The sequence below is a fragment of the Suncus etruscus genome, chromosome 12 (assembly GCF_024139225.1).
Source record: "Suncus etruscus isolate mSunEtr1 chromosome 12, mSunEtr1.pri.cur, whole genome shotgun sequence".
Lineage (NCBI taxonomy): Eukaryota > Metazoa > Chordata > Mammalia > Eulipotyphla > Soricidae > Suncus > Suncus etruscus.
In genome coordinates, this window is record NC_064859.1 from 58,614,787 (window position 1) to 58,642,061 (window position 27,275).

General features: G+C 43.8%; 1 protein-coding gene and 1 non-coding gene across 2 annotated transcripts in view; one reads left to right on the forward strand and one right to left on the reverse strand.

Annotated features, from left to right (window-relative positions):
• Nucleotides 1–621: 621 nt before the first annotated feature.
• FHL2 (four and a half LIM domains 2) overlaps nucleotides 622–27,275 on the reverse strand; it is a 31,348-nt gene continuing 4,694 nt past the window's right edge. The window contains exons 2-5 of the mRNA XM_049784436.1: nucleotides 17,279–17,453; nucleotides 4,187–4,356; nucleotides 1,888–2,074; nucleotides 622–1,068 (exon numbers count right to left, since the gene is read on the reverse strand). Coding sequence (XP_049640393.1) covers nucleotides 917–1,068; nucleotides 1,888–2,074; nucleotides 4,187–4,356; nucleotides 17,279–17,453 — 684 coding nt within the window. The 3' untranslated portion in view covers nucleotides 622–916. The remainder of the gene's footprint in view (nucleotides 1,069–1,887; nucleotides 2,075–4,186; nucleotides 4,357–17,278; nucleotides 17,454–27,275) is intronic.
• Nucleotides 17,810–17,942, forward strand: LOC126025436 (small nucleolar RNA SNORA51). Its single transcript, XR_007501440.1, has one exon. It is a non-coding gene; the product is annotated as a small nucleolar RNA SNORA51 (small nucleolar RNA).

The window sequence follows — 27,275 nt, forward strand, 5'->3', positions numbered from 1 at the left end:
GATGATTTTACAGGCTAACAGGCTCCTACAAAGCTAGGAGCACTCTGGAGCTCCATCCTCCCCCAGGTGCTTGTGCTCCCCTTTGACATTCATTTTTTAGGGAGGAAAGGAGAATCTATGGATCCCAACAAGGGCGATGCTGAGCTCTAGTTCTGGAAGATGAAAAGTGGCTGGAGCAGACTCCATTATCCTCAGCCTGTTCCTGCTCACACTGGTGCTCAGATTACTGCACCAGAAGCAAAATGTTAAGAGGAAAAGGATGAGGGGCGGGGATGGAGAGCAAGAGGCAAGAATGATAATGCTGGTTCCCTTAGGGCTGCTTGGCAACTTTTCTGCCAAGGGACAGCTGGAGATCTGAAACCTGGTTTGTGGCTAAAATGGTAAAGCAGTGAGACTTAGCCAACTGGACTGGAATCTTCCAGTAGAAGGTGGGACATGGCTCCAGTGAACATTCAAATCATACCAGAACTGCCAGCCATACCATGATCAGAGCACAGGCCAGAAAGTGTGACTACTAGGAATTCTATGTTGAATCATGACTGACTTCACATGCCATGCCTGGCAAAGGTTTTGCCCAAAAAAACTTTATTGTAAGAGACATAAATCTTGCCTTCGGGCCTACTCTCAGGAAGTCACACAATTGACAACATCCACACTTGCCTTTCAAGTTCATGGCATGTTCATTGCACTTAAAAATTAAATACACAGTGGAAGAGAGACATTCAGAAAGAATATTTGAAAGGGTTTTGCTGGGTTGATTATGAGAATTTAGAATCAGCATCTTGCCTAAAGGCCTACAGCAGGGTTTTCTAGTGCTTTCTGGGGACAGCACTAGAGGAAAAGGACTTGAGTGCAAGTCACGAACCCGGGAGCAGAGTCAGAGGACCAGGCCCTGCCTGCTCACAGGCCTCGACTCTCAGATGTCCTTGCCACAGTCGGGACACAGGATGTCATCACGCTCTGTGAGGAAGCCCCGTCCCACCAACGAAAGGGAGCATTTCTTGCAGTTAAAGCAGTCGTCGTGCCACTGCCGGTCCTCAAAGCAGATGTACTTGGTGCCACCGAGTCCTACAGCAGAGAATAAGATGGATGAAAAGCTGGTACTGAAAAAGGACTTTGAGCAGGATCTCTCTCAAAGCCCCAGAGTGGGCGACAGGAATTATGTGTTTGGGGCTGGGCACCAGTTTTCTATACAGAAATTCCAGGGTGCAAATATCTAGAAACACTTGAGAATTCTGGCAGAAAAGCTATGCTCATATCAGTGGTCTCACATTGAATCTCCTATTGCATGTAGTTATTTAGGATGTGTGAAAACACAGGAGATACACATTTGGTTTCTCCTGTTCTTGGCATCTGATGTCCACTGCTTGCATGTTTTGTGACTAGTGAGGGAAGTTACCAGGATGATTTTTTTTTTTTTTTTGGACTGGGCCATAAAAGGTCTTGCATATGAGGGTGGGGAGATGGCCTGAGACAAACTATGGAAACATGAATTTAGTTGAGGGCCAGGGGGGCGGAAGACACAGCTGCTGAGAGGGGAGTCCATGAGCCACACTGGGGGCAGGAAGTTCATCTCACATTTATGGGGAAGTGAGGAAGTGGGGAAATGGGTTCTGTCTGAGGCTTGGAGTCCACCACGCAGTGCTCAGGGGTTACTCCTGGCTCTACGCTCAGAAATCGCTCCTGGCAGGCTCGGGGCACCATATGGGATGCCGGGATTCGAACCACTGACCTTCTGCATACAAGACAAACACCTTACCTCCATGCTATCTCTCCAGCCCCTTTTTTAAAACTTTTTTTTTTTTTGGCCAGCGTGAGTTTCCTCAGGCACTCCCTGGACCTCCTCCACCCACCACATGCAAAGGGATAGCGGTCCCTGAGACTCACCGCTGATGGGATGGGTGCACCCAGCACACTTTTTGGCGTGCAGGTCGCAGAAGCAGTTGAGGCAGTAGGCGGAATCATCCCGGGATGTGAAGCGCTGACCTGAGAGCAGCTTCCCGCAGGCCGCGCAAACGAAGCACTCCTTGTGCCAGGGCTGCTCACGGTATGTGACGCCGCCAGTAGTGATGGGCTGTGGACCGGCGGAGCCAGAGGACAGAGATAAGGACAACCCAATTCTTGACTCTCTGAGGTTCCCCCTGCACCGTATCCTTAAACGCCAGGTCTCCAGCCCAGAAGGCAGAGCTGGTTTCCAAGGCCACTCAGCCCTGATCCTTCACAGACAGGACTCGAATGTTGGGGACTGTCAGGCCACTCCAGGTGGAGGCTGGAACCCCACCCTGCTCCTGGCTGTGCCAAGGCCTGCGGACAGCAATTTTGTCTAGCTCTCAGTTCCTGTTCACTGTGACACGGGAGTGGTGAGTGAGGCCCGGGTAAAGGGCTTTTGTGGATTTTATGAAGCTGCCTTACAAATACCACTTACAACTCGATTTACATAGCTATGTGTGGAAGGAAGAAGAGTGAGTGGGCCCCAAAGACCTTGCAGGATAGACAGACCCAGTGGATACTCGGGAAGGCCGCATCCTGTCCTTCCACAGGCAGCTGTTGAAGTCGGGGGGCTGAACTGGTTGCTGCCCCTTGCTCAGCCTGCACTTCTTTTTTTTTTTTTTGGTTTTTGGGCCACACCCAGCGGTGCTCAGGGGTTACTCCTGGCTGTCTGCTCAGAAATAGCTCCTGGCAGGCACGGGGGACATATGGGACACCGGGATTCGAACCAACCACCTTTGGTCCTGGATCGGCTGCTTGCAAGGCAAACGCCGCTGTGCTATCTCTCCGGGCCCTCAGCCTGCACTTCTGATGCTGTCACTTTTTTTATTTGGATGAAATGAGATATGGGAGGCATCCTGGAGCATCTCAGCCAGATAGAAAGTGAAGTAGAGAAAGCCCTCAACTCTGCATTTTCCTTTCCAGCACTGCTACATCTGCCAGGCCCTCCTAGAGGTTATAAACTAGGAAGGTCCTCTAAGGACACAGACTGTGTAGGTGAGTAAACTGAGACTCAGACAAATGTAATGCTATCGGAACACTCAAGACTAGTTCACAACAGATCAGATAGTTTCTAGCAGCTAGAAACAGTACAGTGGGTAGGGCACTTGCTTTGTACACGACTCACATGGTTCAATCTCTGGCACCTATATGGTCCTCTGAACCCCACCAAGAGTGATTCCTGAGAACAGAGCCAGAAGTAAGTCTCACCAGTATAGGTGTGGCCCCCAAACTCAAACTCAAACTGAAACAAAAATGAGCTAGCATCCAGGACTTCCTTTGAATCTGCATTTTTGCCACTAACACATGTGCTAATAATAATCTCCCTATTGCCTCCCTAAAGGTTGAACTTATGTGCAATATATTGGGCTGGACAATGATCTACTGGTGTAGGATCTTTACTCTCTGTGGACTATGCTTCTTCATCTCTCTTCCCAGGATTCCAGGGCCTGAAACCCAGCCATCACCCAGCTAACTCAGACCTGCTCCCATCTGGGGGTGTTTTCTTTGAGAATCTTCCTAAATGCTACCATCACTGCTAGCCCCTTAGCCATTCCGCTCCACCTATGTCCTTGGTCCTCACTGCTCTGCTCCAGAGCATTTATTGATGAACCCTCAAGGCTGGCCAGCAGATTGTGAGTTTTACAAGTCAGAAGGAGCAACTCATTGCCTTGACTCTTGAGAAGAACCAGTGGAAAAGAGCCAGCAGAGGAGAGAGGTCCCAAACTGAGTGACAAATTCTAAGGGGTGGAGCTGGGTACCAGGAGGAGGCAGGAGTGAACTCTGCAGGAACTGTATATGATCTCTGTGGAAGGTCTGTCCTCATCTTGGGGAAATTCTTCCCTGTCACTTAGCTTCTACCATCCCCTCTCCACCCTCACTATGCTTATAAGTGCTTTGGTATTTTAGGAGAGCACAGACAGTTCATTTCCAGGATGTTGTGTCCTCCCTTCTTCTGTTCCCCATCATCAACAAGACTTGGAAGCAACTTCAAAGAAGGACACATAAAGGGACTGATATCAAGTCAAAATTGAGCATCTATTCCTGAAAGGAGCCCCTGGTATACCATGTGCTAGAGCACCTGTGAATGATATAGTCCCCCTTCCTGCCACACTGTGCTAGACCATAAAGACTACAGAGAATCTCCTCTGGAAAGGAGAAGGTTAAGGGCCAGTGTGAACTCCCAGGAATGAGCTACCTTATTGCACTGGACACACTGCAGGGCATACTGTTTCTCATAGCAGGGCACACAGAAGTTCTCGTTGTCTTTTGGGATGAAGCTCTTGGTTCCAATCGGCTGCTGGCAGTGATGACAGATGAAGCATGTCTCATGCCAGCTACTGCCCTTGTATTCCATCTTGCGGGTACCTGTCCAAAAACCAGAGAGAGCATATGGGGTAAGAGGCTTGACTTGCATGCAGCATTCATAGGCTCAATCCCTCTACTGCATATACTTGCCTGATTCTTACCAGGAGTGACTTTTGTGAGTGCAAAGCCATTCATAAGCCCTAAGCATTATGAGGTGTGGTCCAAAAAGTGAAAAACAACAAATGGGCTTAGGGGACCAGAGAGTAGCATAAAGGGTAAGGACACAGAACCCTGGTTCCATACCAGGTGCCATATTGTCCTGGAGCAATGCCAGGAGTGATCCCTGATCATAGAGTCAGAAATAAGCTTGAACACTGCTGTTTGTGTTCCCCTAAGCAAACGAAAAATGAAATGACTGGCCTAGCATCTGGGAAACCTGCATGGAGCCTCTCTCACCATCTATTTTTGAAAGCAGACTAATCACAGTGCTAGGAAGCTCCGTGAAATGGGGACAATTCCTATTTTCTGGAAGCAGGGGTTCTGTCTTAGTTCAATGCTGTGCACCCAGGCTTCTGGAACCACATCAGCACACACCCACAACAGGCTTACAAACTAAATGTAAAAAATGTAAAAAAGAAAAACTCTGCCTCTCTCAGCACTGCAAAGTGTAAAGTATAATGACTGCTCAGGCAGGTACTCGTGGACCCTTGGTGTCTCAGTAGGATGGAAATGGTCAGTGTGCTAAACCAATATCTCAAGGATGGTTTTGTGAGGAGTCTTGCGTCGCTTAGTTTTTATCAATGATCTTGTAAACTGAGCTGGGGTGAGGAATTGTAGTGACCTCACACACTGCATAAATCATTAAGATCCCCACGTATTCCTTGTACATCCAATTCAGAAATTTCCTATTCTTATGGCATCACATCTCTCAATAAGTATTATCACTGTATAAAGGAACATAATTTCTTTAAATAGGTTAATAAGTCTTAGTCTTCCTTCTCACTAGCTCCCAACATCTACCAACCCAAGCCTCATTCACAGCACATGTTTACTATCTTTAGTATCTGTTGATGCATGTCTTTTCTTCTCAATTACCAGGAAAAGGGTGTTTGTAACAAAGAGGTGGTTTGAGAAGACAGGTCCATATGCACCTTTTGTGTGAAGCTAAAGTAAAGGATTAGGGGGAAGAAGCATGAAAAGGTAGAAAACTGTTCCTACCACACTGGGTCCAGTCCCTAGCCAGTCCCATACCACCTTCCATACACACACAAATGGTGGGGTGGGGGTACACAGAGCTGCCATCCACTCTGATTTGTGGCTGCCTTAGCTACAGTGGCAGGATGGTGTGGTTGTTATCAGGACTGCCCAGCCTGCAGAACCAACATGACAGCTCTGGTTCCTAATGGAGAGAGACTCATTTACTGGGCAGGGACTGGCTGAAGGAAGATGGACTTGGAAACCAGACTTTAAATTGGGACCAGGGACAAAGGGGTCTTAGGGCCACAGGTCTTCACACCCACTTCAGCTGTAAACCCAATGCAATATCAAGGCCCTAATATATGGGTGTTTCATATATGGAGATTGCTGACAGGATGTGCATAGGGGAGTCATCACTAGATTATATCCTGAGGTCACTTTTGAGTCACATTTTCAGTTTCCTTTCCCTTGAGAGCAGACACTAGGGATCCTAATCCCCCTCCAATATCTGCTGTTACATACAGTACCAGCATTTGAGCTGTGGGGGTGTGCTTATGTGTAGATATTTTGATTAAGCAGAGAAATAAGGCTTACATTAATACAAGCCAGTAGCACAAGTGTTTTTCTCTCACCTGTTCCCTAATGTCTTTCTTTCATTGTAAGATTATGGTGAATAAGAGCTGCAGAAATAGTACAAGGGTTAAGGAAACCCTTGCAGGCACCCAACTCCACTTAGAGTCCCAGCACCCCATCTGGTCTACTGAGCCCACTAGGAGGGACACTTGAGCACAAAGCCAGTAGTAAGCCCCGAACATTAAGGAGTGTGCCCCCAGAAAGAATATGGCAAATAATATGTGCATGACAGATAAATAGACTGACCACTTGTGGAATCAGCACAGCTGCCCGTCAGCTGGAGGCTGTTTATAAAATTTGGGGAGACCTAAAGGTTAAATGAGGATTTTAGACCTCTGGGACGGGAGAGCTGGGTGCTTCTGCTAAGTCACTCATGGGTGTCCTATATCAAACACCTAGATCAGATTAATAGGGCAGTGAAGTTGGGGTGTGGGCGTTGCACACAGTCATCCTCAAAACCAAGGAGTTCAACCATGGGGGAAATCAATCCTGAAACAAAGCAGTTGCTTTACTTGAATTTCTGGTGACAATTTAGGAATCGCTATGAGTTTCCCTGATCACCAAGGAAGAAAAAAATTAATTTTTCCACACACAATTTCATCACACACTCTTTTTTATCTCTGATCTCCCTCTGAGAGTTCAGGATAGGAGCCAAAGGATTTTATTGAAAAAAAGAGCAAAAGAGATTTGCTCTAAAAATCCCAAACGAAACCTTCTGAGCTGGTATGTTCTGGAATAATAAAGACTACCCTAGTGCTCAGGGGAGCTGTTGGGCCTAAATGGGGAGGAGTGGATGGGAAGCATGGTGCAGGTGAGGAGTGAGGTTGATGGAAGTTGGGGAATTTTCCTGTTTTAGTTGGGAGACAGCCCAGCTCTGGAGGACCGTGCGGGGGTAGGCCACTGTCAGCAGGTGGCAGCAAAGTGCTTACCCACTAAAGCTGCCCGAGAGACAATCTCGCTGAAGGAGGCCTCTGCAATGGTGTCTTCATCAACAGATAAGCTAGCAAGGACCCCAATACTCCGGCAGGGATAGGGACAGGTGTGCCTGCAACACCTGTGGGTAGGGAGCTTGAACACACATTGCTGCATCTGCCAAAAACCTCTGTGAATAACCTCAGCACAGAGCAGCCGACCAGCCTCAAGCCCTTGAGCACCAAGGGGAGATCAAGTTCTACGTTTCTGACCTGGCCCAGAGAAGGATCCTGTCAGTGTGGGAGCCAGTAAGTACTTCACTTAAAATGCAACTCTTGTTCTGCACGGAAAAGCTACAGCAAAAGCTAGGCTGGTGTGCTGTGTTTCTCCTTGGGCCTCAGGGCTTTCAAGAGCCAGAACAAAGCAAGGAAAGAGTTATCATGTGGCCTTTACTCTGTCATTATTATTTATTTTATTTTATTTTATTTTATTTTAGGGGGCATGGTTGGACCATATCTGGCTGTGATCAGAGCTGACTCTGGCCTCTGTGCTCCAGGATCACTCCTAGTGATGCTCGGGGGACCATATGCAGTGCCAGGGATAAAAGCTGGCCTGACTGCACTCAAAGCAGGAGGCTTATCCCCAGGCCTATCTCTCTGGCCCATTAGGACATCTTCATCAGTGAAGCTGATTTCTTCACTGTTGAGAGGAAAGAGGTACATTTTAAGTTCTTTTAAGTTGAACATCATCAGTCTTCTATTGCCCTGCCATGACTTAGCTTTATTGTCATTGGGAGTGCCTGAGCTAGGCATCATCTAACATGGATCTGGGCCATAGTAGAAGGAGCAGCACACTTATGAACCAGCCTAGGTCTCCCTGTGGACCCTTTTTCCCCCTGTGCCCCAGAGCTCCAGCCTTGGTGCCCCCTGTCTTCCACACTCGACTCCATAGCCTGGACCAGTGAACGGGAGTGTCAAGAAGGAAGAAAAACTGCAAAGGCAGAGAAGTTGGCTGGATGGTGTGAAGAGAGCAAAGAGGACAAGTCAGACAAGCAGAAGGTGGAGCCATTATATATAGAAAGCAGGAGTGGGGAAGGGGGAGGGCAGGGCAGGAACCCACCGGGAGAAAGGGGCAGGATGGAGTGGAGGGATAGGAGAGAATGGAGAGTGGGGAGAAGAAGAGAGTGGAAGGGGAAAGAGTTCCCAAACCACTCTTGCCTGTGAGTCCCCATGGGAGAGGCTGGCCTGGTTCCCCCTCCCCAGACCCTGCCTCTGGGTCTCCCAGTGTTGGTCACCAATTGGCTTAGTCAGGACCCAAGGCTGTGCCAATTGCTGTGTTCTGTTGCCTTGTTGCCTCCCTGTCACCAAATGCACATGTGGCTGGTACTTAGCATCAGCTTTATTTGCAAACCAAGTTTCTTTCTATTCATTATGCTGCTGATATAATGTTTCTGGATACACTGAGAATATACCACATCTATACTAGAGCATTGCAGTGAGAAACACAAACATTGGGTGCTGGAATCCAAACTGAGACCTCTAGGTTGGGGGCATATTGGTGGTGGGAAGAGGAACTGCATCAGACCGTAAGTATCAACTTCCGTGTAAATGCATCATGTCAAATAGGATTTAAAAATATTTGGTTGAAGTCCTAATTATTTCTTTACTTTTTTTTCTTTTACTTTTTTTTTCCTTCTTTCTTTCCTTCCTTTCTTCTCAGAGATCCTATATGATGCCTGGTATCAAACGCAGGTTGGTTACATGCAAGTCAAGTACCTAACTTATTGTACTATCCTCAGCCCAAAAGATTATTTCTTCATATATATATTTATATATATATTTATAATATATATTATATATAGTATTTCCTACATGCCAATCTCCCACGCAAAAATTCTTTATTTGACAAAACCAAACTAAACCAAACAGACAAAACAGACAGGCTGGAGCTCGGCAATGTCTTCTGGGAGGTTTGGAGTCTAACTCTGAGTGGCCTCTTTAGTTCTTTTCAAGAGGTTCCAGCCACCACAGGTTTGAACTCTAGACTTGCAAGTCTTTAAGTCACAGAGTCCTTGTCTAGGTTCCTCTCTTTTTAATCTTGATTCTCTGCACAGCATTCCACCAGGTATCATCTTAGTTGCAGGATCAATGGGAAAGACTACTTGTTATTTTTAACAACAATCAGTAGTGGAAACTAGTTCACAGGGAAGAGCACGTACCATACATGTGCGATCTCCAAGTTTGATCCCTACCACCATGTGCCCATGGAGTACATTGGCCTGAGCCACCACTGGATTCTTGCTTTAGAAACAATACTTGACTCAACACCATCCTCTCATGTTTCTCCTCTAATCTCTCACTACACTTGTGAACACAGCAGACTTAGAAAACTATTGGTAAGAGAGAAATGAGTTTGGTTTTATTTACTAGAGCCCACTTAAAACTACATTTGAAAGGATCAGCATGATAATGCAGTGGGTAGGACATTTTTTCTTGCATGAGGCCAATGGGGAATTCTATCCCCCAAACAACATATGGTCGCCAGAGCCCTTCCAGAAATGATCCCTGGGGGTAGAGCCTGGAATAGTCCCTGAGCACTGCTGGATATGACTAAAAATTAAAACAAAACAAGAAAACAAATTATAATTATACTTGGAATCTTAATATACTTGAGATCCTTTTTCTAAATTATCTTTATTTAAACACTGTGATTACAAATATGATTATAGTTGTATGATTACAGTCATGAAAAGAACATCCCCCTTCACCAGTGCAACATTCCCACCACCAATTTCCCAGATCTCCCTCCTCCCCATCCCACCCACACCTGTACTCCAGACAAGCTTTCTACTTCCCTCATTCATTCACATTGTTATGATAGTTTTCAGTGTAGTTATTTCTCTAACTGCACTCATCACTCTATGTGGTGAGCTTCATGTCATGAGCTGCACCTACCAGCCCTCATCTCTCTTGTCTCTGAGATACTGTTAAAATGTCTTTCATGTTTCTTAAAACCCATAGATGAGTGAAACCATTCTATGTTTTTCTCTCTTCCTCTGACTTACTTCATTCAGCATAATAGATTCCATGTACATTCATGTATAGAAAAATTTCATGACTTCATTTCTCCTGATGGCTGCATAGTATTCCATTGTGTATATGTACCACAGTTTCTTTAGCCACTCATCTGTTGAAGGGCATCTTGGTTGTTTCCAGAGTCTGGCTATTGTAAATTGCACTGCAATGAATATAGGTGTGAGGAAGAAATTTTTGTATTGTATTTTTGTGTTCCTCGGGTATATTCCTAGGAGTGGTATAGCTGGATCATATAGGAGCTTAATTTCCAGTTTGTGGAGGAATCTCCATATCGATTTCCATAAAGGCTGGACTAGATGGCATTCCCACCAGCAGTGGAAAAAAGTTCCTTTCTCTCCACATCCCCGCCAGCACTGCTTGTTCTTCTTTGTGATGTGTGCCAATCTCAGTGGCATGAGGTGGTACCTCATAGTAGTTTTGATTTGCATCTCCCTGACTATTAGCGATGTTCAGCATCTTTTCATGTGTCTTTTGGCCATTTGCATTTCTTCTTTTAAAAAGTGTCTGTTCAGTTCTTCTCCCCATTTTTTGATGGGGTTAGATGTTTTTTTCTTGTATAGTTCTGTCAGTACCTTGTATATTTTGGATATGAGTTCTTTATCTGATGAGTATTGGGTGAATAATTTCTCCCACTCAGTGGGTGGCTTTTGTATTTTGAGCACTATCTCCTTTGAGATGCAGAAACTTCTCAGCTTAATATAGTCCCATCTGTTTATCTCTTCTTCCACTTGTTTGGAGAGTGCTGTTTCCTCCTTAAAGATGCTTTTAGTCTCAATGTCATAGAGTGTTTTACCTACATGTTGTTCTATATACCTTATAGTTTCAGATCTGATATCAAGGTCTTTAATACATTTGGAGTTTACCTTTATACATGGGGTCTGAGTTCGCTTTTTTGCAAGTGACTAACCAGTTGTGCCAACACCACTTGTTGAATAGGCTTTCTTTGCTCCATTTAGGATTTCTTGCTTCTTTATCAAAAACTAGGTGGTTATATGTGTGAGGAACATTCTCTGAGTACTCAAGCCTAGTCTACTGATCTGAGGGTCTGTCTTTATTCCAATACCCTGCTGTTTTTATAACTATTGCTTTGTAATACAGCTTAAAATTGGGAAAAGTAATGCCTTCCATATTCCTTTTCCCAAGGAGTGTTTTAGCTATTCGAAGGTGCTTCTTGTTCCAAATGAATTTCAGAAGTGTTTGATCCACTTCTTTGAAGAATATCATGGGTATCTTTAGAGGAATCGCGTTAAATCTGTACAATGTTTTTGGAAGTATTGCCATTTTAATGATGTTGATCCTGCCAATCCATGAACAGGATATGTGCTTCGATTTCCGCATGTTCTCTCTTATTTCTTGGAGCAGTGTTTTATAGTTTTCTTTGTATAGATCCTTCACATCTTTAGTCAGGTTGACTCCAAGATATTTGAGTTTGTGTGGTACTAATGTGAATGGGATTGTTTTCTTAATGTCCATTTCTTTTTTTTTTTTTTTTTTTTGATTTTTGGTTTTTGGGCCACACCCGGCATTGCTCAGGGGTTACTCCTGGCTGTCTGCTCACAAATAGCTCTTGGCAGGCACGGGGGACCATATGGGACACCAGGATTCAAACCAACCACCTTTGGTCCTGGATCGGCTACTTGCAAAGCAAATGCCACTGTGCTATCTCTCCGGGCCCTAATGTCCATTTCTTCCTTATCATTATTGGTGTATAAAAAGGCCATTGATTTTTGAGTGTTAATTTTGTAGCCTGCCACCTTGATATAGGAGTCTATTGTTTCTAGAAGCTTTTTGGTAGAGTCTTTAGGGTTTTCTAAGTAAAGTATCATGTCATCTGCAAACAGGGAGAGCTTGACTTCTTCCTTTCCTATCTGGATTCCCTTGATATCTTTTTCTTGCCTAATCGCTATAGCAAGTACTTCCAGTACTATGTTGAATAGAAGTGGTGTGAGAGGACAGCCTTGTCTTGTACCAGAATTTAGAGGGAAGGCTTTTAGTTTTTCTCAATTGAGGATAATATTTGCCATTGGCTTGTGGTAGATGGCCTTAACTAGATTGAGAAAGGTTCCTTTTATTCCTATCCTGCTGAGAGTTTTCATCAAGAATGGGTGTTGAACCTTATCAAATGCTTTTTCTGCGTCTATTGATATGACCATGTGATTTTTATTTTTCTTGTTGTTGATGTTGTGTATTATGTTGATAGATTTATGGATGTTAAACCAGCCTTACATTCCTGGGATGAAACCTACTTGATTATAGTGAATGGTCTTGATGAGGCATTGGATCCTGTTTGCCAGGATTTTGTTGAGGATCTTTGCATCTGTGTTCATCAGGGATATTGGTCTATAATCTTCTTTTTTGGCAGTATCTCTATCTGGTTTTGGTATTATGGTGATGTTGGCTTCATAAAAACTATTTGGAAGTGCTCCTGTTTTTTCGATTTCATAAAAGAGCCTGGCCAGGATTGGTAGTAGTTCCTCTTGAAAGGTTTGAAAGAATTCATTCGTGAATCCATCAGGGCCTGGGCTTTTGCTTTTGGGCAAATTTTTGATTACAGTTTTAATTTCCTCGATAGTGATGGGGATGTTTAGATATGCTACATCTTCTTTATTCAACTGTGGAAGGTTATATGAGTTCAGAAATTTATTCATTTTGTCCAGGTTCTCATATTTAGTGGCATAGAGTTTCACAAAGTATCTTCTGAATACCTTTTAAATCTCTGCAGTATCTGTAATGATCTACCCCATTTCATTTTTTTTTTTTTTTTTTTGGTTTTTGGGGTGACACCCGTTTGATGCTCAGGGGTTACTCCTGGCTAAGCACTCAGAAATTGCCTCTGGCTTGGAGGGATCATATGGGATGCCCGGGGATCAAACTGCAGTCCTTCCTTGGCTAGCACTTGCAAGGCAGACACCTTACCTCTAGCACCACCTCACCGGCCCCCACCCCATTTCATTTCTAATATGCATTATCAAGTTTCTCTCTTTTTTTCTTTGTGAGTTTTGACAATGGTCTATCAATCTTGTTTATTTTTTCAAAGAACCAACTTCTGCTTTCATTGATCTTTTGGATTGTTTTTGGGTTTCTATTTCATGATTTCTGCTCTCAGCTTTGTTATTTCCTTCTGTCTCCCTATTTTTGGTTTCTTTTGTTGATCATTTTTCTAATTCTATAAGCTGCATCATTAAGGTATTCATGTATGCTCCTTCTTCCTTCCTGATGTGTGCTTGCAAAGCTATAAATTTTCCTCTCAGTACTGCTTTTGCTGTGTCTCATAGGTTCTGATAGCTTGTGTTTTCATTGTCGCTTGTTTCCAGGATATTTTTTAATTTCTTCTTTGATTTTTATCTCGGACCCACTGGTTGTTCAGTAGTAGACTGTTTAATTTCCAGGTGTTAAATTTTTCTTCTGTGTCCCTTTGTAGTTCACATCTAACTTCAGAGCCCTGTGGTCAGCAAAAGTAGCCTGCAAAATTTCTATCTTCTTGATTTTACGGAGGTATGTTTTATGTGCCAGCATGTGATCTATCTGGGAGAATGACCCATGTACATTGGAAAAGAATGTGTATCCAGGTTTCTGAGGATAGAGTGTCCCATATATATCTCTACTAGGCCTCTTTCTTCCATTTCTCTTTTCAGGTCTAGTATTTTTTTGTTGGGTTTCAATTTTGTTAACCTATCAAGTGTTGACAGGCCTGTGTTGAGGTCTCCCACAATTATTGTGTTATTATTGATATCCTTTTTCAGATTTGTCAACAATTGCATTAAATACTTTGCTGGTCCCTCATTGGGTGCATATATGTTTAGGAGAGTGATTTCTTCCTGCTGTATATATCCCTTGATTAGTACATAATGTCCATCTTTGTCCCTTACAACTTTTCTGAGTATAAAGTTTGTGTCATCTGATATTAGTATGGCCACCCCAGATTTTTTAAGGGTGTTGTTTTGGATGATTTTTCTCTAGCCTTTGATTTTGAGTCTATGTTTATTCTGATTATTCAGGTGTGTTTCTTCTAGGCAGCAGAAGGTTGGGTTCAGTTTTTTGATCCATTTCGCCACTCTCTGCCTCTTAACGGGTGCATTTAGTCCATTGACATTGAGAGAGATAATTGTCATGGGATTTATTGCCATCTTTGTGTAGAAGTTTGGTGTGTTGGTTGGTCTGTCTTGTCTTTAGAATAGATCTTTCAGGTTTTCTTTTAAGGCTGGTTTTGAGTCTGTAAAGTTTTTGAGCAGTTGTTTATCTGTACAGAAGCCATGTATACTTCTTTCAAACCTGAAAGTAAGTTTTGCTGGGTGCAGTATTCTTGGCGAAGCATTTATTTCATTGAGTTTTGTCATTATATCTCACCACTGCCTTCTGGCCTTGAGTGTTTCTGGTGACAGGTCTGCTGTAAATTTCAAGGATGCTCCCTTGAATGTAATTTCCCTTTTTGATCTTTCTGCTTGCAGTATTCTATCTTTATCTGTGGAATTCATCATTGTGACTAGGATGTATCTTGGGGTGCTTTTCCTGGGGTCTCTTTTAGCTGGTACTCTTCGGGCATGCAGGATTTGGTCACATATATTTTTTAGCTCTGGTAGTTTCTCTGTGATGATGTTCTTGACTGCTGATTCTTCCTGGAGATTTTCTTCTTGGGACTCTGGGACTCCAATGATTCTGAGGTTGTTTCTGTTGAGCTTATCAAAGACTTCTATTTTCATCTGCTCATATTCTTTGAGTAATTTTTCCATTGTCTGATCATTTGATTTAAGGCTTTCTTTCCAATCTCTTCTGCTGTGTGGAGTTGTTATGCATCGCATCTTCCAGCGCACTAATTCTATCTTCAGCTGCTGTTAACCTGTGGGAAAGCTCATGCATTATGTTCTTCAGTTCGTCTACTGAGTTTTTCCGACCTGTTATTTGACCTGATATTTCAGTTTGAAGTTTTCTGATTTCTATCTTCATATTCTCTTGATTCTTATTAGTGTTCTGATCTATACTTTCTTTGAGTTCTGTGAGCATCCTCCATATTTCTTCTCTAAACTCCATATCTGAAAGACTACCTAGGTGGTTGGCCATTGTTGGGTCATCAGAGTTTCCATCTTCATTCTCTAAGCCTGATGTTGGTCTGCATAGTTTCTCCATTGTCAAGCTTGTGTTGTGGGTTTTTCTACGTGTTGTGGTGGTATTCATTGGCTAGGTGGAGTGCGCAGTCGCAAAGCAAAGCGGCTTCACCCCCTTAAGAGGTGGGCTTAAGAGGCCCAGCAGAGTCAGCTTTATCTGCAACTCCGGCCCGGAAAGACTCACCTCAGCTGAGGCAAGCCGTCAGGGGATGAGTGCCAGAGAAGATCAAAGTTCCAGGATGAAGCAAGCCAGGAGAAGCCTCAAAATGTCTGCCGAGCATAAGGGGCCCAGCAGAGTTAGCCTTATCCACAACTCCAGCCCAGAAAGACACACCTCAGCTGAGGCACGCCCTCAGGGGATTAATGCCAGAGAAGACCAAAGTTTCCAGGTTGAAGCAGGACGGGGGAAGCCTCATAATGTCTGCCAAGCCTAAGGGTCCCAGCAGAGTCTACTTTATCTGCAACTCTGGCCCAGAAAGACTCACCTCAGCTGGGGAAAGCCATCAGGGGATGAGTGCCAGAGAAGATCAAAGTTCCCAGGTTGAAGCAGGCCAGGAGAAGCCTCAAAATATCTGCTGAGCTTAAGGGGCCCAGCAGAGTCAGCCTTATCCTGAGATCCTTTTTAACAACCTTAGCTACCAAACTGCATATCATGTTTTAAAGTAATTATTCTTGAAATAAATGACCCTGATGGGTTGAATCAGAAGGCAGTCTTAACATCAAAGCAGTGAATCACTTCAGAAAATTTTAAACTTAGATTCCATTTGTAGAAGAGTATTTCATACTCAAAAATACAGAATCACAAAGTCTTTAGGCCAAATGCTTTCCCAACCTCAGGACATGTTTTATCTAATATTTGACAGGACCTTTATTATGTTAGTCACATGATTAGTTCCCAACACCCTTAGTCTTGATTCTGCCTTCCATCCAGGCATGGAAGCTTGTCATGAGGAATGCTGTCTTGAGGATTAATGACTTTGCTAACAATGTATGTGGTGTAGAGGCAGCTATACCACCAGATCCTACATAGCAAGGGGTATGGGCTGCCCAGTGACACCTTCCCAGCCCAATTAATTTTTTTTGTTTGTGGCCACATCCAGAAGTGCTCTTGGTTGACTCCTGGCTCTGTGCTGAGGAATTGCTTCTGGCAAGTTTGGAAAAGACACCATACAGTGCTGAGAGTGCCCACCTGCTATAGTATCTCTCTGACCCACTGGGAAGATTTTGTAGCAGCTGGATGTTAGCTGCTGATGCAGCTTCAGGAAGTGTGTCTTTAATTCTAGTCACAGCTTCTGAGTCTTTTATCCTGCAATGCAGCCAATCAAAGAGCCCATGATAGGGCCCTGTTTTCTGAGGGCTCCTCCTCCAGAGACAGTGACAGATGTACCTTTCTCTCATTACCCAGGAGATAACTTAGCCTCTCTGTATTGTTGCTCTTCTCATCCTTATTTCTACATGTGTCTAGAAAAATTTAGTGCTTTGTTTTTCAGTCACATCTGGCAATACTCTTGACTCTATGCTCAGGATTTCTGGCTCAGAGGCTTTGGGGACCATATGGGGTGCTGGGAATCAAACCTGGGTTGGGCACATGCAAGGCAAGCACCTTACCTACTATATATACTCTGGCCAAGAAAATTTAGCTTTTAATTTTCTATTTGAAAATTCTTTATTTACAAATTCCATATATCATAATCACTTTTCAGATTCTGTTTTTGAGCCAGAGAGATAGTACAGAGATTAAAGATGTTTGTCTTGCAGTCTAGTAGGATTTCATTCCTGTCACTTGTTCCCTGGTCCTTGCCAGAAATAATCTCTGAATGCAGAATCAGGAGTAAGCCCTGAGTAATATCCAGTATTAGGTCCCAACAACCATGTGGGAAAACATAAGCCATAAACAGTGTCTTGTCCATATGTCAAGAGCAAACTCCATGAAACTGGGGGCAGACACAGCCTTATGGTTACCCCAGGAGGACACCATGCTTTTCCCCTTATCATGCCCAGAGAACAGGTTTGGTGGGTGGAGGGGAGGATGGCACTTCTGACCTGGCATGATGGTCTTCCTGCACTGATGGCACTTAGATGAGTACTCATGGGAGTAGCAGTCGGTGCACAGCAGCTGCTCTGCTTTTGCAGCAAAGGGCTTGTCCACCAGCGAGTTCTTGCACCGTGAGCAGTGGAAACAGGTGTCATGCCAGTGCCGGTCCTTGTAGGACAGATCCTGTAGGAGGAACACAGCCCAGTGAGGACAGATCACAACAGACAAGATCTGGGAGAGAGAGAGAGAGAGAGAGAGAGAGAGAGAGAGAGAGAGAGAGAGAGAGAGAGAGAGACTGGGAGGGAGGGAGAGAGGGAGAGGGAAAGAGGGAGAGAGGGGTGGATGGGGGGAATGCTTCACTGCCTTTGGCCTTACCAAGAAAATAATGGGAAACTCATCATGGATCTTTCTGAGGGCATACATGTTCTGAAACTGAGACATCACTGTGAACACAACCCTTATGTCCATCTGGGTGAAGAATTTATATGTATATATATTTATATAATATACATTAACAAAATAAAAAAAAGAAAAGATAAGGCCTCCAAATTCTTACCACAGGCTGTGTTCTTTACACTGACTGTTTAGAAAGAGGAGGTACAGTAAATGGACCCCATATACACCTCAACCTAGGCCCTTTGCCTGGTCTGTATTGTGAATTGGGGGACAAAAATAAAAAGAAATTCAACTAATGAAAAAAAAATTAAAGGGGATTCATATTAGTTTAGTTTTATATTGGAGCTGTATCTGGCTGTGATCATGGCTTTCTCCTGGCTCTGTACTCAGGAATCATTCCTGGTGGAGCTTAGGGGATTCTCTGTGGAGGCAGGATTGAACCTGAGTTGTCCATATGCAAGGCAAATGCCATAACCTCTGGACTCTGTCTCCCACCCTTTATATTTCCTGCTCCTCTCCAAAGCTGTGATCCTCTTATCAATGAGGCAGAATTGGAGTAAGAAACCATGTTGCCCTCTCTTGGGTCACTGTCTAAATCATGGGCAGTCTGAAGCATCAGCCACATCCTTCCTGAAACTTTTCTGCCAAGTGGTGGCTGGAATCGAGCTGAATGTGGGACGTCCGAGTCCTTCCTGGCTCCTTTCTTGGATTTGCTCATAGATTCCCGAGACATGGTAAACCCAGAACCCATGCAGAACAGACTGTTCTTTTTGCTGAAATAAATACCAGGGTGGGTGGGTGTGTTTTCCTAGATCCTTGAAGCAGTGAGCACAAGTGATTTTAGAAATTTTCTAAACACGATTTAAGTATAGGAAATTCAGAAATATAGAAAAGTTGAGTCATTTGGACACAGATAACAGCTGAGTAGCAGAGTCCTGGGAAGCCTTCCTGGCCCTTCGTCTCTAGAGGACACCAGCTATGAAGGGGAAAGTGATAGGAAAACAAGTGGGGCTCATCTAGCTCCATCCTGTGCAAACCCAAACTCTGAAGCGTGTTCCTGTACCACCCCTTCTGACCTAATGGTTTTAGAAATCTGAGGGATCAGTCACCTGTGCTTTACTGGTTATTATTACAGTGGAATAAAACAAAACTGCTTTGAGTTCATGACCACATGTGTAAACTCACTGTGAATGGCAACCTGTACTGTTTTTCTCTTTCCTGCAGAATGAAGAAGAAATTATTTCCATGTGGTAGGTTCAAGACACTGGGCTTTCCTGAAGGGTAAAAGTTATTACTGAGGCTTGGAGAAGTTTAATAACTTGCCAATGTTACTTAGCAGTCAAGGAGGGCTCAAGTTCAAGTTTCTCTAAGTTGAAAGCTACTTCCAGTGAACTATATAAGGTAAAATTCCAGTTTAGGCTTTGCTACCTTTTGCTTCCAAAACTGTAGCCCTGATGGGATTGTGTATATCCAGTTGAAAATAATTATAAGTGATAGCATGTTTTATATCCAGATGAACAAATGAATACTATTCAACATTACTTTTGTTTTTACTTAAAATACTTTTGCAGGAAGCCACACCTGGAAATGCTCAGATGTTACTTAGCAATGATTCCTAACAGGTTCAGGGGACCATATGGGATGGTGGGGATCAAACTCAGGTCAGTCCCTTAAAAGGCAAAAGTCCTACCCACTGTGCCATTGCTCTGGTTTATTTTTTTTGTTGTTGGTTTTTGGGTCACACTCGGCTGCGCTCAGGGGTTACTCCTGGCTCTATGCTCAGAAATTGCTCCTGGCAGGCTCGGGAGACCATATGGGATGCCGGGATTCAAACCACTGTCCTTCTGCATGCAAGGCAATTTCCCTACCTTCATGCTATCTCTCCAGTCCCTGGTTTACTTTAAATAAAATTTCATAAACCATTCAAAAACCTGTCTAGAGGGCCAGAGTCATAATAGAGCAAGTGAGGTGTTTGCTTTGCATGTAACTGACTGGGATTTAATCCTGGGTGCCCTATATGGTCTCCTGAGCCCCACCAGGAGTAAAGTAATTCTTGTGTGTAGAGTCAGGAATAACTTGTGAGCATCACCAGGTGTAGCCCAAAACAACAACAAAAACCCTGTCCAGGACCAGATAGGCCAGGCATGCTGCTAATCCAAGTTCAATTCCCTGCACCACATATAGAACCCTGATCACTGCTAAGAGTGATCCTTGAGTATAGACCTAGGAGTAACACTAAACACAGCAGAGTGTGACCCACAAACAAACAAAACTCCCCTAGAAATCCTTGCTCAAATGTGCTTGTTATAGAGGCAAGCTAGGGAGAGAGAATGGGAGGAAAACTGAGGGCACTGGGGGAGAATTGAGGGCTCTGGGGGTGGGAATGAAATGGGACATTGTATTGGCTGAAAGTATGTTGTAGGCACCTTTGTAAATTATGGCACTTAAATAAAACATTGAAAAGTAAAAATCAAAAGGCAAGGATGCCTCTGTGGACAAATTGCCATCCCTCCCTCCCCACATTGTGGGGGACTCAACCTGGCTGTGACAGAGTGCAGGCTGGATAGGGACAGGAAATGGCAGTGACTGCTTCCAGGAAGACCTCAGGCTAACATGGTCAAGGACAGAGAAGGAAAGAAGTGGGTGACCTTCTGCAGAATGAAAAGCCCCAGAAAGCAGCCCATGGACCACCCTAGCTAGAGTTGCCTGGTGAGTGGCCAAGGTGGCCGGATAGTCCCAGAATCACCATATCTCACTGACTGAATCCAGAGCACCACTGAGATCCAGGTCTCCCATGGTAGCCAGTTCTGCTGGAAAATAGGAGAGTCCATGCTCACTTTCAGATATGTTAGAGTCATCTGCTGCTGTATCAGCATCAGCATCCCTTGAACTTGGACCTTGATTAACATAGCCTAATTAGGCCTTAAGCACTGATGTAAGACTTCTGACCTTCCCAAGGCCGCTGCCCATAGCTGTCACTGCAGGTACCTAGACTGGTCCCTGTGAGAAACTCTGACAGTCAGATCAGATGTAACATTGCTGTGTGGTGAAGTTCCCACAACATGGCCAAGAAAAGCTTCCTTGGTGCCCCAGATCAGTGAGCTGGGTGCAAGGGCTGTCTTCCCCTTGCCTCCTTCTGACTCTGGCACCCACACACTCTTGCATCATCCTAGAGCTACCTTGTTGAAAGGTCTGGGTCATTTTCAAAACTTTCAGCACTATTTTCCCTTGAAGAGAAATCTCAGCTAAGACCACGGTTGAGATTTCCTAGTGTGCAGTGAACAAAAAGGCCCTAAACAGGCTTGCATTATCAATGTTGGTGCCTCTCAGTGTTATGAGGACTGGTCTGTTCTGGTCTCAGATAACACTGTCAAGGCCAGTGACGTGTGCATGACTGTACTGGTGGCCGCAGGCATGCTTCCTGAACCCAGCGATGCCTTATAGGCTGTAGAAACACACTCCGAAAGACCTGATACCTTTCACCCTCAATGCAAATGAAAGATTCAAGCCTGGCCTCTGAAGTTGAATCAGTGACATGACTGTAGACAGGTCCTTGGCCTGACTTCACTTGGGCTGCTTAGGCTGAGAATAGGAAAAAGAGGAGTGGCCATTCACAGGCTGTGAAGACAGGATGCATGAGTTAGCTATAATATGTCAAGAATGCATGGCAGGGCTATGGAGTAGTGCTTGGGCATAGCACATGGCCAGCTGTGATCTACTTAGGTCTGACCCCCAGCACCACATGGACCCTTGAGCATGGCCAGGTGTCACTTTGGCCTCACAGTGCCTGAGCAGCACCTTGGGCCCTAGCATCGAACCACTAGGCCAGTTGTTAAGCATTGCTAAGTGGTCCCCAGACCCCTTGAGCCCCTTGCAAGGTACCTAATCCTGTCCCCTCATATCATTTTATTGAGCTTTTTTTTTTTTTTTTTTTGGTTTTTGGTTTTTGGGTCACACTCGGCAGCACTTCTACACTCAGAAATCGCTCTTGCCAGGCTCGAGGCACCATATGGGATGCCGGGATTCAAACCACCGTCCTTCTGTATGCAAGGCAAAAGCCCTACGTCCATGCTATCTCTCCGGCCCCTATTCTGAGTTTTATATGAAAGCATAAATACCAAGGATATATAAAATATATGTATATATCATCATAGCTGTATTGCGTTAGCATTAATCATGATTCAGATCACAGCTCCTGATGAAAACACTTGCCTCAAGACATCACTTGCTGAAATTGAGAATTGTTGAACATTCTCCAACCATAAATGATACTGGTAGCAGGAAAGGCTTCTGTCCCCTTTTCTCACTGTAACGAGCCCATGAAATCATATACAGCAATTCTTATCTAAGCAACCGTGCTCTTGAGTTTCCCGTAATTCTTTCTCGGGCTCTCTTGAGCTGTCTGGGTTAAGTTAATAAATTCATTGTACAGCTTCCTCCTGGACTAGTTTCTTAAGAAATCCACAACACATGGTGAGTGAGACTCGGCTTATGACAAGAGAAAGTCAATTAATGCTGCCAGCTTTGCTCTTCCGAGGTTTCATTGAAGTTGTTGGCCAAAAACATATTCCAAGTCTCAATGTGAGAATCTAGTTTTATTCATTTGATTTTTATTTAATTATTTTTGGTTTTGAGACAATGGCCTGTGATGCTTAGGGCTTACTCCTGGCTCTACACTCTCGGCTAGCTATGTTCAAGGGAAACTCCTTACATACTGCACTATCTCTCCAGCCCCCAGTGTAAAAATATTTAAGTACATAGTTCCTTGAGTTGAGAAACTAGGACACACACACACACACACACACACACACACACACACACACACACAAACACCATGAGCCTGAATAGGGACTCTTTACCATATTCTGAATTTATGAAATCTTAGTGACCAGTGGCTTTTTTCAACTTGGCCTTCACAAATCTACACATATTTTCAGTTTGGTTGTTAGTACCAAGCTGGTCTTGTCTAGTTTAATCCTGTTTTGTAGGCTCACCATTGTGGGTCCCAAGGATTCCACTCAGATGCCAGAGATACTAAGAAAGGTCTGAGTTCTGGAAAGGCAGTCAACAAGCTCAGTTTTAAAACTCTCTGGAGAGTAAAAGAAAATAAAGAAGAAAACACATAAAAAACACCCCCACCACCCCAAATTCCAAGGCTAATCTTGTGCTCACAGAAATGCCATAAATTTCAGTAAAATGTTGATAATGACTGATAAGACCCAATACTTTCTTTCTGTTTTTTTATTTTTCCATTCGAGAAACATTCCTAATGCAACATTGGCGGTGGGCCCCAGGGTGACCCTGTGGGGAAATGAGTGAGTCTGGATGGAGAAAATGGCTAATGTCTCCTGACTTTCTCCAGCTGATGGGCTCTGCTGGGCAGCTATCCCACTCTGGCATGCTCATCCACTTGGCTCGGTTTCCCCAAACTTCCAAACTTCCCTGAAGAAATGGATTCTCAGTGCCATCCTTACTTGCCACTCTGAGAATATTAAATCAGAGTATTCTCAGCAATCTGCTCCTTCAATTCCTCAGAAAAAAGACAAGGATACACAGGGATAGAAGAAATGGCAGCCTCGGGGCCGGAGAGATAGCATGAAGGTAAGACATTTGCCTTGTATACAGAAGGTTGTTGGGGCAGTGCCATGGAGTGAGGCTGCCATTTCTTCCTTTTTTTTTTTTTTTTTTGTAGTTCAAATCCTGGCATCCCAAATGGTCCCCTAAGCCTGCCAGGAGCGATTTCTGAGCATAGAGTCAGGAGTAACCCCTGAGCGCTGCTGGGTGTCACTCAAAAAACCAAAAAAAAAAAAAAAAAAAGGAAGAAATGGCAGCCTCACTCCATGGCATTGCCCCATCTGCATGGACTCCTGGGAGTGTGTGGAACATCACTGGTCCATATCTCACAGCTGGTTGCGGGTGCACCCAGGCAAGGCAGTTCAAGTCTTACCTACTGGACAAGGTGCACAGCCCATATTATACCTTTGACCTTTGGGCTCTTAATGGGCTCTATTACCTCATAGGTACCAAAGTTCTTTTTTAATTTAGTTTTATTAAAAATAATTGTGATCTACAGAGTCTTTCATAGTTGAATTTCAGATACACAATGAGTCAGGGACCTTCCCACCACCAGTGTCAACCTCCCTCCACCAATGTACCTAGAGTGCATCCTAACCCACCACCCTTTACCCCATGGCCTGCCAGTGTAACAGGCCCCTTTGAGTTCAGATGGTTAAAGTTTAGGTCCCTTGATTCTATTATTAATGACTTTGGCTTGGATATTTAGTTCTGTCCTTATTGATTTCCCTGCCAGTGCATACGAGACCACTTGACCCATGGCCCCCAGCCTTTCTTTATTCCTTTCCTCTTAGTTTTATAGAAAAATGTGGGAATTGGGGCCGGAGACATAGCATGGAGGTAGAGCGTTTGCTATGCATGCAGAAGGATGGTGGTTCTGAATCCCGGCATCCCATATGGTCCCCTAAGCCTGCCAAGAGCAATTTCTGAGCATAGAGCCCAAAGTAACCCTTGAATGCTGCTGGGTGTTACCCAAAAAAATAGACAAAAGAAAAATGTTGGAATATATGGTAAAATAAAGTAATCCATGTCCCAAGATTCTCTGAAAAAGGCAAGGGCCCCGATTTAAAAGATAAGAGATAAAAATATACAATAAATAATTTTTTAAAAAAGGTGTGTGCATGGCAGGTAGAGGTGTGTGTGTGTGTGTGTGTGTTGCACAGGCAAAATATGGGGAAAATAGAAAGGAAAAGCCATTGGCCTAAAAACAGGGAGACCTTACCCATGAAGCACCTGGCATAAAACCAACTACAGGCTCTGGGCATACTAAATTGTCTAACCCCAAAATCTTTCTCTGTGGTCCCAGTAAAAGCTCTTCTCAATTCACTGTTGTTAGGTAAATTTTTTTTCTTCTATTACCCTCCAATTAGCTTTGTTCCCAATTCTGAGGGTCCTCTTCCATTAAATTCCCATTCAGAGACAGAGTTTCCTCTTTTTTGTTTCTGGACCACACTGAGCAATGCTTAATGGTTACTCCTGGTTCTACACTCCTTGTGGGCTTAGGAAACCATATAGGATGCAGGAATTAAATTTGGGTGGCTATCTACAAGGCAAGTGCCTCACTACTGTCCTAGGGCTATGGAACCCCATATTTTCCTCTTATTGGAGGATGTCTAAACTAGGACATATATGGGTCATATTGCTGCTTTTCTCTACTCTCCTTATACTCTTTGAATTAAGAAATGCCTTATCTGATGTAGAGTAGTGGTGGGATAGCTAGAAACACAAGCAGGTAGTTAGAGGCAGGAACTCATTCTAGGAACTGGGCAAAGATGAATAGGTCATACATCATAAAGCTGACAAGAACAGAAGAGCCAGATTTACCCAGTTATTTAGGCAAGGGATTGACCACAAAAACAGTTGATAGAAAAAACTATAAACCATATAAAAATATAAACAGAATATACTAAACACAAAGGTACCGAGAAATGGGGGCTCATTGTTAATCCCCTCCTTTGACATATTGCCATGATGCAACCAATAAAGAAACTGAATTCCTTTGTTCTTTTCATTGTCCCATAAATTTGCTTAGTTGCCAGAAAAACTATGTAAGATGCTCAGTGTCTCTATTTGGGGCTGTAGCTTCAGGCTGATTTGTCTAGCTATGGCCAAACATTAATAAAATATATTGCTTTATCACCTTAAGATGATCTCAGTGTGATTGATTAAGTGGCTTCTGTTATAACTAAGTAAATTCATATACTTAAGCTGAGGCATAGCTCCAGCAGATGTTCACAAACCTTCCAGACCTTCCATAGCCTGGCTTTGGTCCCCTGGTGGTTCTTTAAGGACTTCCCAGACCTGCAAACTACCAGAAACACACCCTCTACACACATATTTTCAGTGCCCATTAAAAAAACTGTGAACATTACTCCAAAACTCTAAAACTGTGTATGATTTATTATACTTATTAAGAGCTTTAAAAATCACCTCATGATGTACATGGAATCTATTATGCTGAGTGAAATAAGTCAGAGAGAGAGAGAAAAACGCAGAATGGTCTCACTCATCTAGGGGTTTTAAGAAAAATGAAAGACACCCTTGTAATAATAATTTTCAGACACAAAAGAGAAAAGAGCTGGAAGTTCCAGCTCACCTCAGGAAGCTCACCACAAAGAGTGATGAGTTTAGTTAGAGAAATAACTACATTTTGAACTGTCCTAATATTGAGAATGTATGAGGGAAATGTAGAGCCTGTTTAGGGTACAGGCGGGGGTTGGGTGGGGAGGAGGGAGATTTGGGACTTGGGTGATGGGAATGTTGCACTGGTGATGGGTGGTGTTCCTTTTATGACTGAAACCCAAACACAATCATGTATGTAATCAAGGTGTTTAAATAAAAAAAAAATTAAAAAAAAAAATCACCTCATGAAGTTGCTGTGTTAGAGTGAGACTATGTCTCACTCTTCCCAGAGGTGAGCAGGAGGGGTTGGGACCAAAGAAAGTGAGCCTAGGACCACTGAACTAATCTGGGTGAGGAACTTCTCAAAGTATAACAGAAAATTCCAGATTTAAACCGAGCATACGAAAAACTGAACTCTCCTATTTTTTTGTTCCCTGGCTTCCTCTAAGAACAAGTTTTGTGTCCTGTAAAATGTTCCAAAGATAAAATGTGAAGCATTAATCTTAGATGAGTGAGTTTATCTCAACAAGACCCTTCATTTGATGTACCCTGTTTTACTAGGAAGTTAGCCAGAGTTTGTTCTAGAAGCAAACTGGACGTCAGTGGTGAACAGAGACTCTGCCTCTGAAGGAAGCAGAGAAGCAAAGAATCTTTTCTCATGGGTATAGAGCCAGGCAGAGGTTTTGTGTTTCCCATAAGCATGTGGCTTGAGAATGGTGGAGATAGCTTCTATCTAAGGCCACACAGGGAGCATCTCTAGCTGGTGAAGAGCCCCCCGCTTTATGTTCAAACCCAACTTGGACTTTCTCCTAATCCCCAGCCCCTGGGTGTGATCCTTGTGCTCTCCAAGCCTCACTAACTTCTTCACAATGTGGAATGACAAAAGTTTTCTCCATGAGACTACAGGACTCACACACAGAACTTCAGCTGGATCTTCTTTCAGTGCTATTTCTTCCTCTAAAGGGGAGAAGTCTGTGGATTGTCACACACTAGTCTCTGCTCAGAGGCATGGGAACACAGAGTCCGAGTGAGGTCCAGGGTTGGAGCTGTTGATGTCATCCATCTGTTAAATCTAAGGGCCACCAGCAGGCTCTGGAATCATTGGTTGGCCTGTGTTTTCTTTAGTTTCTTGACCTTTAAGAGCTGGGACACTGCATGTTTCTTGACCTTTTAAACCCCAGAACTTAGCTTGACCCACTCAAAAAACAATAGTTTATAATCAATCTAAAAACAAAAATTCTACTTGCTTCAGCCAGTGTCCAAGAAAAACTCGAGGACCAGTGTAATGTCAGAGGTGATTATGTAAACGGTTTTTGAAGAAACTGTTCTCAACGGTTCTGTTGGTCCTAACAATGGAGGACTTTCACCCATTGGGAGAGATTCTGGCACTTTCTCAAAGTAACTCAATAGAAA